This window comes from Dermacentor silvarum, chromosome 1 (genome assembly GCF_013339745.2).
Source record: "Dermacentor silvarum isolate Dsil-2018 chromosome 1, BIME_Dsil_1.4, whole genome shotgun sequence".
Classification (NCBI taxonomy): domain Eukaryota; kingdom Metazoa; phylum Arthropoda; class Arachnida; order Ixodida; family Ixodidae; genus Dermacentor; species Dermacentor silvarum.
In genome coordinates this window covers 111,032,961-111,045,613 of record NC_051154.1, presented here as the reverse complement: position 1 = coordinate 111,045,613, position 12,653 = coordinate 111,032,961, and the positions used below count along the sequence as shown (strand labels likewise).

The following is a 12,653-nucleotide window of genomic DNA, read 5'->3' as shown; positions in this document are numbered from 1 at the left end:
TGTCTTCAATGCCACGAATACTTATGATGGGTGCAGTGCAAATCTTTCATTTCATTGTCCTCTGTGTTCTTAGCACAGAGCACTTGACCAATGCACTTGCAAGCAGAGACCATAGGAAGCACACCTAGGACTTGAGTAGCATTTTTACTTTCAACATATTATAATGACCTCTTTCTATCTGCACTATTTCATGTCTGTTGGTTATTTCATTCTCCATATTTTCTTCTCGCTTATCTTTGACCCCCCACCTTTAACTCCTACTGCTACCATTTTATGCAACTTTAATTTCTTTCTGGTGTGCCATTATACAGCTGGACAAGTGACTACTGCAAGCATGCTAAGACTTTACTGTAAAGGTAGGTCATTTCATGCTCAGTAACCAGCATTTTTTCGACCTTCACAATTTCCACGTGTTTGTTGAAGTTAAAAAATCATTCTCCACATAATTTTTTTGTTTGCCAAAAATTGTCTGGCACTTTGGTGAAAACTTATTTTTCTTGCCCAGCTAAGCTAGAAGGCACCAATCAACATTTTTTTTTTCAAAGGCATGTTGTATGATGTAGAAATTAAGATTGTGTGTATGGCAAGACAATGAAGTGGTGTGACTGCCAAAATAGCCAATTTCTCAAATATTTGGATACTTCGAGTGCTTTTGACACCAGCAAAAGCAAGCAAAATTGCAAAGCTTGCATTTATTTTTCGAATGCAGCGAAACACAGAAGGAACAAATTAAATATAGAATGGTAGCCCGGATGACATAGTATAGCTGAAAATTATTTGAAGTTTTCAAGGTTCACCCAATCAGCCAGGGAAAAAAAAAAACTAAATTTAATCTTTTTTGCGAAAAGCTTTGTGGTTAAGGTAAAAAAAAGTAGCTTTAGTGGTCGGCCTAAAAGTATATGTGATGCATCACTAAATAGCTCTACATGTCTGCAATGCATGTGAGAAGTTACAAAAAGGTATGTTTTAACAGCGAAAAGTTATTTTTTGAATTTTTTGTCAGCACCATCTTTTCTCCGACTTGCGTCCAAGCTTACGGGCCTCAGATGCAAACAATAAAGCTGGCTATGGCTGCAACACTGATGACAGAGAAACTGTGTTATGGTCTGCGTTTTATTGCCAAGAGATGCATGTTCTACCACAATGTGCCGTGTGCTTGGTGTGCACCAGGTAAACCACAGCTATTGCACATGGAATATCACAATGTGTGAATTAGAGGACACGTCATTGTGTTCATGAAGACGGGGTAGAGAACAATTTTTCACAGTCGTTTAGTGGTGCACTGAGGGCTTTTGCATTGACTTACTGGTTACCAACAGCCCTCCTCTGCTGGAAATATCTGTCGTGACAGTGGACAACCATTATAATGAATAACGCATATAACAATGTTATTTCAGCTTCCTCTTCAACTTCGTTATAGTAAGGTATTACTGTACACATTTTCTGGATGCCCAAGAAGTGCAAAAAAAAAAAAAAAGAATCCATCAGATATTTTTTAAGGTGGTTTAAAATGTATCAGACTATAAGAACAGCTGAACACACTCACCACTTGTCTTTGTGCTTTCCACACCCTGAGAAAATGTGGCTCCTTGTGTCTGGATGAAACGAGCTCCTCGATCTGGGTGGTGGCCGCCTCTGCCTCGCCGTGAGCCTCGCCCTCCATGGTTGTAGGATCCACGACTGCCTTCATAACCTTTGCCCCTTCCGAGCCTGTGTAAATTCTAAATTCTTAAACAAGTGTCTTTCTTGTCTCCACAAATTTAAAAAACTTATGATTATACAGTGCCCTATATTTACCTTTTCAACAATAGACCAGTTGCATCATAGAACTATTTTTACTACAAGCTACTAGTTTGCACTGTTTTTTTTTTTAATCGAAACCCATGCCATCAGTGCTATCAAACCGCGTTTTTCATGTCATATCTCTGAGGGATGGAAAAGTGGAGCACAGGAAGAAACGAGAAACGTGTTGTAAAGCCTTAACCAAGCTGCAGAGCTACACATTTTCAACTTCAAACATGCAGCAATTCAGCTGGACAGTCAAACTTCAGAACGTGTTGAAGTGAAAAATGAAATGAGGCACTTTGCACATAATGCAGGAGATAAATAAAAAAAAAAAACCCCTGCCATACAATACAAACTGGGAATTAATGTATATTGGCCAAACACCTTTGCCCAAATAATATAAAAAACTTGTTGGTATGACTATCAGAAAAACAAATGTCGCAGATAGAGGTGTCTGTAGATGGCACAAGTTCACAACACATAGACAAATTTGACTGTACAAACGCAACCACACTAATAGCTTCAGTAGGCAGGAAGCATTTGCTGTACTCATGGAACGAAACGCAACAGAGAGACAGTGGAAACAAAAGTATGTACTTTAATTGCCTTAAATTGGTGCATTTTATATAATGAGTATAGTACACCTGTACACTGAAGCTGTCAGAATGGGTAAACAGCAAGAAAGCTCAAGTACTTCGCAGGCCACTTTGGAGTTGAAAGCATAGGCCTCTAACTCAAGTGCAGAACACACCCCTCCATTTGCAGGCTACATGACTAAGCAACTATAAATTACCAATTTTCAAGGCAGAGAAAAACAAGCCTTATCCAATTACCTTGTCTGAATCCCACAAGCATATTTAGTAATGCACAACAGTTGACAGAAATGCATAGTATTAAAAGCAACTAAAGGTGACACCACACCACAAATAAGAACACACTGATTGCACTAATACAATAAAACCTCATTGGCACATTATCTGAAATTATACCGATTTGCAGTAGCATAATAATTATAATATATGATAAGAGTTCTGTATACTGTACTGATTTCCCACTTGATTCGATGATGTTCCCGTGCATTTTGGGAACGTTGTATCACCTTTCCAACAAGGTACATTTAAAGTAACTGCAATGCAAATATGTCGTTTACTACACTGCTGTGCTACTTGTTCACTGTCCAGGTTACTACTGCCAGCACGCTTGTGCTGATAGCAGTACATATTACTGCCCATATATCTGCCTCCCCAGTAGCAGCAATATGGGTAGAAGAGAGCAGCCAGAAATGGATTTAAACCATCTCGGTAGATGACATACAAATACTGGCATTCACAAATGCCATCATTCCACTAGATGTTTTGTGCATGTTCACTTGTGCATGCACAGCACACCGTGTACTTACAGTCGCAAAGCACTCAGCTGTTGGTCAGAAATGGTGCGCTGCCAGATAATAAAAAAGAGGCAACAGATATTGATTGGTAGCTTCTTTTAACCCCTCAGAGCATGAATTCTTAATTTCTTGTGAAAAAATAAGACAAGCCTTTGTTTAGGCCAGATATGCCCAAATAAGCTTAAATTTTCAAAATAACGCATAGTTGCAATTTATAAGCAAAAGTAGAGTATCAGATATGACACACCATGCAGTAACTGAAATATTTTGTTGCCATGAAGAAAAGCACTTGAATTACACAAAACTTGCAAAAAATATCCGGGCCATTGAAAAGAACTTGAAAACATTTTTGTAAAAGATAGGGCATATTTTCTGCAGTTCCAGTTAGTAGAAGTTTCTTTCAACTCTATGACGGCTTGCTTCATTGACGAATTGGTAGCCACAATATCTAGGCCAGAACGTTTGGAATGCTTCCTTTCATATGAATTTTTGCTTTGCGAAGTCTCTAGAAACATGCACTTTTTGAATGCACCACAACAAAGATGGTGTGGATACTTGTCCAGAGGACATTTGATGTGCAAGGGCTTCCAGGAGCCTGAAGGAGCAGGGGGGTCTTTGCATACTTGATGATTATGTGCACTATCTTTGTTAAGAGACTGATGCAAGCCAGAAGAATGCATCCTTCTTCTTCCTTCACGAGGTTTTCGTTGCTGCTGTAAACTCTTGGAACATGGCAGGCCCCACACTATGTTTATTTTAACACTGCTAGCATGTTCATTTTCTGACATATTCATGAAAACACTGGTGCTAAGAAACAGTATAGCATGTAAAAACAATATATTTTTTAATCAAATTTGCTCTCTCGCAACGAAACAATTATCTTCTCTCCCCTGAAAAACAACCCATAACTGCATGCTATATCATATCATATTTTTATGCCCACTCCAGGACGAAGGCCTCTCCCAGCGATCTACAATTTCCCATATTTTGCACTAGATGATTCTAACTTGTACCTGCAAACTGCCTAATTTCATCACCCCACTTATTTTCTGCCGTCCTCGACTGCGCTTCCCTTCTCTTGGTATCCATTCTGTAACTCTAATAGTCCACCGGTTATCCATCCTACGCATTACATGGCCTGCCCAGCTCCATTTTTTCCACTTAATGTCAACTAGAATATCGGCTATCCCTGTTTGTTCTCTGATCCACTCTGCTCTCTTCTCGTCTCTTAACGTTAGGCCTAACATTTTTCGTTCCATCGCTCTTTGTGCGGTCCTTAGCTTGTTCTCAAGCTTCTTCGTTAACCGCGAAGTCTCTGCCCCATGTGCTAGCACCAGTGCAGTAATTGTACTTTTCAACGACAGCGGTAAGCTCCCATTCATGATTTGGCAAGGCCTGCCGTATACGCTCCACCCAATTTTTATTCTATAAATTTCTTTCTCATCATCAGAGCCCCCTATGAGATAACATACTAGATAAACGTGCTCCTTTGCAGTCTCTAGAGGCTGACTGGCGATCCTGAATTCTTGTTCCCTGGCCAGGCTATTGAATATTATCGTTCGTCTTCTGCATACTAATCTTCAACCCGACTCTTACACTTTCTCGGTTAAGGTCCTCAATCATTTGATGTAATTCGTCTCCATTGTTGCTGAATAGGACAATGTCATCTGCAAACTGAAGGTTGCCGAGATATTCACCGTTGATTCTCACTCCTAAGCCTTCCCAGTCTATGAGCTTGAATACTTCTAAGCATGCAGTGAATAGCATTGAAGAGATTGTGTCTCCTTGCCTGACCCCTTTCTTGATAGGTAACTTTCTACTTTTGTTGTGGAGAACCAAGGTTACTGAGCAATCCTTGTAGATATATGCCAATATATTCACGTATGCATCCTGTACTCCTTGGTTACGTAATGCCTCTATGACTGCTGGTATCTCTACTGAATCAAATGCTTTTTCATAATCTGTGAAATCCATATATAGAGGTTGATTGTACTCCGCAGATTTGTCTATTACCTGGTTGATGACATGGATATGATCCATCGTAGAATATCCCTTCCTGAAGCCAGCCTGTTCTCTTGGTTGGCTGAAGTCAACTGTTGCCCTGATTCTATTTGAAATTACCTTGGTGAATATTTTATACAATACTGAGAGCAAGCTAATGGGTCTATAATTCTTTAATTCTTTAACGTCTCCCGTCTAATGGATGAGTATAATGTTGCCGTTCTTCCAGCTTTCTGGTACACTTGAAGTCGTGAGGCATCGCGTATAAAGGGCCGCAAGCTTTTCAAGTATGATATCTCCACCATCCTTGATTAAATAGACTGTTATTCCATCTTCTCCAGCAGCTTTTCCCCTCGTCATGTCTTTCAAGGCCCTTCTAACTTGATCGCTAGTTATGGAAGGGGTTTCTGTATCCTGTTCACCACTACTTCGAATGAAAGCTTGGCTACTTTCAAGAATGAAAGTAGCTTGGAAGTACAGAATTCTTACACTGCTTTTACTATGTCATCGAAATTGCTGATGATATTGCCCTGCTAATCTTTCAGTGCATACATTTTGCCTTGTCCTATGCCTAGTTTTCTTCTCACTAATTTCATGCTGCGTCCATATTTTACTGCCTTCCTCAATCTTTTCCACGTTATAATTTCGGATATCATTTTTTTTTTCTTGTTGATCAGTTTTGACAGTTCAGTGAATTCTATCTGACCTCTCAAGTTTGACACTTTCATGTTTTGCTGTTTCTTTATTAGGTCCTTTGTTCCTTGGGAGAGCTTACCTACTGGTTGCCTTGGTGCCTTACCTCCCACTTCAATTGCTGCTTCTGAGATCAACCAAGTTACTGTTTTAGTCATTATCTCTATGTTGTCTTTATCTTCCTGTTCTAAAGCTACATATTTGTTTGCGAGCACCAACCTGAATTGGTCTGCTTTTACCCTTACTGCGTCTAGATTGGCCTGTTTCTTCATGACTAACTTTATTCTTTCTCTCTTCAAATTGAGAGAAATCCTAGACCTCACTAACCTATGGTCACTGCACTTTACCCTTGCCTAACACGTCTACATCCTGCACTATGCCGGGATCAGCAGAGGGTATGAAATCTATTTCATTCCTTGTTTTTCCATTCGGGCTTTTCCAGGTCCACTTCCTGTTGCTGTGCTTCCTGAAGAAGGTATTCATTATTCAAAGCCTATTCCTTTCCGCAAATTCTATCAATATCTCTCCTCTAGTGCTCCTAGAATCGATGCCATAGTTGCCAATTGCTTGCTCGCCAGCCTGCTTTTTCCCCACTGTTGCATTGAAGTTGCCCATGACTACAGTATACTGAGTTTGCACCTTTCTCATTGCTAATTCGACATCTTCATAAAACTGTTCTATTTCTTCATTATCGTTACTGGAGGTTGGGGCGTAGGCTTGTACAACCTTCATTCTATACCTCCTATTCAGCTTTATTACGACGACTGCTACTCTCTCATTAATGCTGTAGAATTCATCAATGTTGCCCGCTATGTCCTTATGGACTAGAAATCCTACTCTGAATTCTCTCCTATCTAGAAGACCTCTGTAGCAAAGGACGTGGCCGTTAGTCAGCAATGTATAAGCCTCACCAGTTCTTCTCACCCCCCCCCCCCCCACCAAGGCCAATAATATCCCAGGCAATACCTGATAATTCTTCAAATAGCCCAGCTAAACTAGCCTCACTCGATAAGGTGCGCGTGTTCAACGTTGCTAGGTTCAGTTTCCATTGGCGGCCTGTCTGAACCCAGATTCTTAGCACCCTCTGCCGCATAGCAGGTCTGACCGCCGCCTTAGTCAGGTGCTCCGCAGCCGCTGGGGACTGAGGGCCGTGGGTAAATTGTTGGAGTCATTATGGAGGTAGCGACCGAATACTGCATCAGGGAGGCAAATTCCTGTTCTCGTGAGGGAGTGACTTTGTTGAAGCTAAGTGGGCCTTCCTAATTTGGTGGTACCTTGACTGGTATAGCCCCACTAGCTCTCGGCGATATATATATATATATATATATATATATTTTTTTTTTTTTTTTTGCCAGTGTCAGGTGCCATTCCATGCCTGAAAATGAGGTGGACTGGAGGAGGATTCGGACTTACGACCTTCAGCTTACTATACCAAAAAAAAAAAAGAGCAGAACATTACACGTCTAGGTATATAACACCATAATCCTCCTACTTAACTGCAGGATGACCTTAAATAAATGGTCATTGAAATATCATATGCGGCACAAACGCCCTGAACTGTCTGTTCGTACTCTACATCCGCTATTAACGCACAAATTAATGCGCAAATTGCACGTTCAAGACTACAAGAAGATTCACACTTATTTATAAGTACTTTCACGCACTAAATGAAACTGAAATGCTGCCATCTTCTAAATACACGTGCGAGACACGCACAGCCTTAGACATACTCTTACATAATACGTCGAAGAGAAAAGAAATCTGTAGAGTATACCATTACTAAAAGCAATCCGCGCAGCCCGTTTCTAAGGCGTGGTACTCTCTACGTGTGTGCGGGAACAACCATCCAGTGATTTCTATGCTATATCATATATTGTCGGGATATGGGGATTCTGCCCGCAAAATATTGAGTTCATCTGAACAAAATAAGCTTTCTGTTTCGAACAAGGTTTCTCCGCTCGGGCGAGTATAGTAGAACTAGCGAATCCGGTTGCACCCGCTAAATGTCACGGCATGGTCGTCTTCGAACATGCGACCGGCAGCTCCGCAGAGCCTTAGGCCTAATCGCGTCCATGACGGATACCAATGCCACAAAAGACCCATAAAGGGTTCCCATGAGCCGCCGCGAGGAAATGCAGGCCTAGCTAAGCGGTCCCCGCTCGCTGCTCAACACGCAGCTTTCGAGCCGACTCCTGGGACTGCGCCCCGCTGACGTCCTAGCCAGCGTTTCCGGCGCCCGGTTCCCAGAGCCAAAGATACAGAAAGGAGGCTATTTACATAAGTACAGGGAAAATCGACCACCGCACCGGCTGCTGCACTCACTCGCTTCGGGCGTACTCTTAAAAGAAAACTTGCTGCAAATCTCAGCGTCTACACGAGTTCGGCGACACTGGCGCAGCGTTAACTCGCCCTCAAGAATGCACACACAGATCTAGCTAGCAATCACGCCTTCGGCTGAGGCCTAACGCTGGTCCGGACAGATCGTCGTCCCGTTTTCCAAGAGCTTGCCCCACGTTGGGCGCCAAAATGTCGGGATATGGGGGATTGCCGACGGCTCTCTCCTCGACACACCGAGCCGCGCGGTTGGCGCATGCCTGCGCATCAACCGCGGTCCGGTACAAGCTCGAGGAAACAATAGACGACAACCACGTGTACACCCGGAAAGCATTTATTACGACTGCAACTAACACTTCGAGCAGGCCAGCTAGCTATAGTTGACATCGCTGAGGGTTCCCTCGAAGAGAATAATACACTAGGTAAAGAAGGGCTTCCGACTTACCAACTGGGGGAATGCGGGGGGGGGGCCGCGGCGTTTGCCGCGGCAAGAACGTGGTTGACTAACCACGTGCGGGAATACGGGAGCGGCGGCGGAGACTTCCGCCGTCGCCGCTTGCTGGAGACCAAAGAGACCCGGGCGATATCAGCGGGATCTCACGTGACCCACCCGGTGGCGCTGATAGCGCTTGCGATTCCCGCGCGCCGCCCGCGGAAGGAAAGTTTCCCCTCTCCCAACTCTCCCTGGCACGCATGCGCTTGACGCGACGTTCGCTGCCCGTGCGGCCGTTATGGGACCCGAGGGTTCCCACAATATGACGCAACATTTACCGCTTATTTCACAAAACAACCTGAATGTCTTTTTCGTTCAAAACATTACAGTAGGCTGATAAACAGCAAACAAACACCGTAGCAATTTTTGCATGCTGATTTGAAGTGTAAAACTTGCGAAAATAACCTGTCTATTTACTCACTTTTTCCACGTTCAGTAATGAACTGCTGTCAAATTCAAGAAAAAACTCAAACTATTTCAACAACCCCCAAATCAGCCCTTCATTATATGTCTCTACATTCAAAATAGATAAAGCCTCATCCTCTGCTGTCGCTTCTCTTGAAATGCAGGGGAGGTCCTTCCCCTCTTATCCCGTTCAGTGCGAATAGACTCATCAGCTTCCAGTTGCCCAGCTATTGTGAGTGCGCATGCTTCAGTGGTGTGTAGCACCACAAGAACACCACATCAGGTTTCTGTGAGGTACACAGTCCCCAGCTTCATATATCAAGCCACAATGTACTTAGCATTCGTTTTGAACTGGTCACATTTAAACATGATGTAATTATTTATTGGTTGTGCTCTCAAGGAACTGAGGCTCTATAGAGTCGACAGCTATCTAATCAAAAAAAAAAGGAAAAAATTTTTGTGCCAGTACCCATTTATGTTCCCATCGATTTGTTATTTTCAGAGCTGTTAAATACCTCAGCACTTAAGCAGCTGAGCACCTAAGCAGCAGAAAATGACTGTAGCTGTAATTCTCCATTTCATGAGGAGAACATTTCCTAACTCACCGAACAACTTGTATGACCAACACCTTAACACCATAAATGGTAGTGAAAGGTACTCACCCTTCGTCATCTCTACCTGAAGGGGCTTTTCTAGGTGCATCAACCTTAGGAGCAAAGGTTCTCTTCTGTCCAGGGCTTCCAGATAAGGTTAGGTCTCTGGGTCCTCTCAGGGAAGGTAACCTGGAGGTAATAAAACAGCCCTCCTGCTTTGGCTTTCTGCAGCATGAACAAAAGCACAAAGATAAGTACAAAAGTTAAGTTCTTGCATTTAAAGTGCAAGCGAGGCAAATAAGTGAAATCTGTTCACAATTGACAAAGTTCAATAGACTTTAAATTGTACCAATTACTTGTCACCTGCATATTACAGCAATAATAAAGTATGTGCATGCACTGTCAGGTACTGGTTTCAAAGCCAGTCCAGAAATTGTAAATAGCTACCGTGTCCCAGGGAGCAGGGGTGTCCCACTTCTACCAAGGACACCACGTGGGAGAGGAGGACTTGGAGCAACCTTTGAGGGAGACCCGTTGGGAGTGCTACTCATTGCAGGCCCACCTGGAAGGAAAATTTTATAACCAATTTCTAAGCAAAGTAAAGCCAAGGGTGGTGCCTCACATTTAACATAACTTGTATATCCAAGCCAAGTTCAGTGATGAAAATTGAAACTCGTTTGCTTGTGCACAAATGGCAGGAGCAGCTCCTCAAAAGCTTTTCACCATAACATTTGCATGGAGATGGCAACCCCCCCCCCCCCCTCCCGAGTAGTCTGCTGCAAGTTTATATAGTATCTTAATGAAGTGCAAGTAATGTGTTATTTTTTAAAACACCAAGGACAAGAATATGACAGTCTCATTAACAGCATTTTTATCAACATAAAGCAAAGAAAAAATGCCTCATTCTGGCGTAATGAGGTTGCTATGTCTGTCTCAACTATTTTCGTGTAAATAGGAGTTCATTAACTGCAAATGGGACATTAAGCATAAAGTGATGTAATTACTTTAATGAAACACCTGTGGCAGCACACAGTGTAGAAATGGTGTTTGTAATGCTACTTGCCACAATCGTTTCAGGTTTGTAAATGGTACGAATGATGAACTATTCAATTAAATTGCAGGGCTTAATATCCTGAAACAGCACAGTCGGTTGTGAAGGTCACTGCATTGAAGGGCCGACCACTTGGGGCTTCTAAACATGCACCCAAAGTACAGTACACGAGCATTCTTTTTTTCATTCTGCTCTCATCAGAATGTGGCCACCACTGCAGGGAATCGAACCCGCAACCTCACACTCAGCAGCAGATCGTCATTAGCCACTGAGCCACCCTGGGAGGTGCGAATTATTTCATTCTAGGGGTTTTATGCTGGTCAGCATTGAAATGATGCAAGCAAAAACAAAACAAAAACAATCTTCAGCACACCAAGACACTAGTGAGGAGAGCTTTCCACAAAAGTTGATAGCAGTTGTCAGTCTTGCCTTCACTACCATCCTGAACACCACACATTGACAGTGACCCAAGCTGGCATTACAAAACTATGTCTTTCTGTTCGAAGCACAATGAGCAAGATTATTACAAAACAAGCAAACATGCCATTCAATACCTGTAGTGTGTTGTATTCAAAAGCCACTGAAACCCCCGCACAACACAGAATGAACCTACATACAACTTTTAAATGAAATAAACAAAAATATTTTTTGACAGTTTTTGCTTTTATTTTGTTTGGAATGCCTGGCTCTCTATTTATTTTCTTCTAAAGGTGACCGAGTTAATCAGTCTCTAAAAAGGTCTTCCACAATATCATGACATGATGAACAAAACAGTTCATGGTCTTTAACAGAAATGAAGTTAGCAAGTTAGTTCGGGATCTCAAGAAATTTGTGCAAGGGTGCAACAGCTGCAGAGTTACACTGTGAAGTGACTCAACCACGACTGCGCTTATGCTCCTAGGTTCCAAAATACAAAATTCGGTACTTATAAAGAAAAGTGTCCAAGGGTCATTGCCATCTGCTTTTAACACTATCTACTAATTATGCTATGTTTATTACCTCCACCGCGGCTTCATACAAACGTTTGCATGAAACGTGGTCAACACATGCCACTCGCGGCCGCTTTCAGTGGTAGAGACAGCCAAGCACGTAATAAAACAAGAGGCAAAGAAAGCGATAAATACCCTTATTTTATGTATAGTGAAGCGATACACATATGTGTAACGACGAGGAAATGCAAGCTGACCGGGACAGCGGCGTTATCACAAATCAAAACTATCGGCAATTGCAGGCAAAGCCTCCCGAACAACTGCCGCAACATGGTCCAAGCATAACTATAACGTGGAGAGAAAAGCATACCTTCCACAGGCAATCGTTGCACCGCGTCGGCCGCGCTGCAGTGAGCTGCGTCCCGATCACGGTCCCGATGCAGACGGCAGCCGCCGCGAACGTTAGCTGTGGGCGCCGCAACCGCGTGTCACGCAGTAACGCTGGTAACGCCGACTACTATTTCGACGGTGGACCGGCGGCCGCCTGCGACGTCTGCGACGTCGCGGAGGCGAGGAGGCGACATTGGCCACTGCCTTCTCTCACCCAAAGCAGCCCCTGCGCTTCCATAGAGTTTTATACAATAATTATTGGATGTGATTGATTGTATGAAACGGTGCCCTTCGGCCACTTCGCCCTCGGTTGTAGCCACCACCATATGGTTGTGGCACCGCGCTGAGGTGACCATGTGCCCCGACCGGGTAGAATAAAAAAGAAAGAAAGAAAAAAAAGAAAACGTTTTTTGAACGTTTTCAAAAGCAGAACATAATTAGTAGATAGTGTTTAAAGCAGATGGCAATCTTCATTCCCACTTTTTTTTTTTTTTTGCACAATTTGTGTTCAAAACCCGACGTTTGTGACCATAGATTTAATACAACCATCCACCTCCTCCATGCAACCTAGTCTAGAGGAAAAGCTCCCCAC

The 12,653-nt window shown here is 42.9% G+C and overlaps 1 protein-coding gene across 3 annotated transcripts in view; it reads right to left on the bottom strand.

Annotated features, from left to right (window-relative positions):
* Nucleotides 1–12,400, bottom strand: part of LOC119434991 (DNA-directed RNA polymerase III subunit RPC4-like) — a 53,868-nt gene extending 41,468 nt beyond the window's left edge. Inside the window, exons 1-4 of one of the 3 annotated variants that reach the window (XM_049672324.1) lie at nt 12,042–12,400; nt 10,139–10,253; nt 9,761–9,916; nt 1,550–1,710 (exon numbers count right to left, since the gene is read on the bottom strand). In XM_049672324.1, coding sequence (XP_049528281.1) covers nt 1,550–1,710; nt 9,761–9,916; nt 10,139–10,242 — 421 coding nt within the window. In that variant the 5' untranslated portion in view covers nt 10,243–10,253; nt 12,042–12,400. Of the gene's footprint in view, nt 1–1,546; nt 1,711–9,760; nt 9,917–10,138; nt 10,254–12,041 lie in introns of all 3 variants that reach the window. The other 2 variants (XM_037701980.2, XM_037701987.2) reach the window with 2 other exon arrangements.
* Nucleotides 12,401–12,653: the final 253 nt, after the last annotated feature.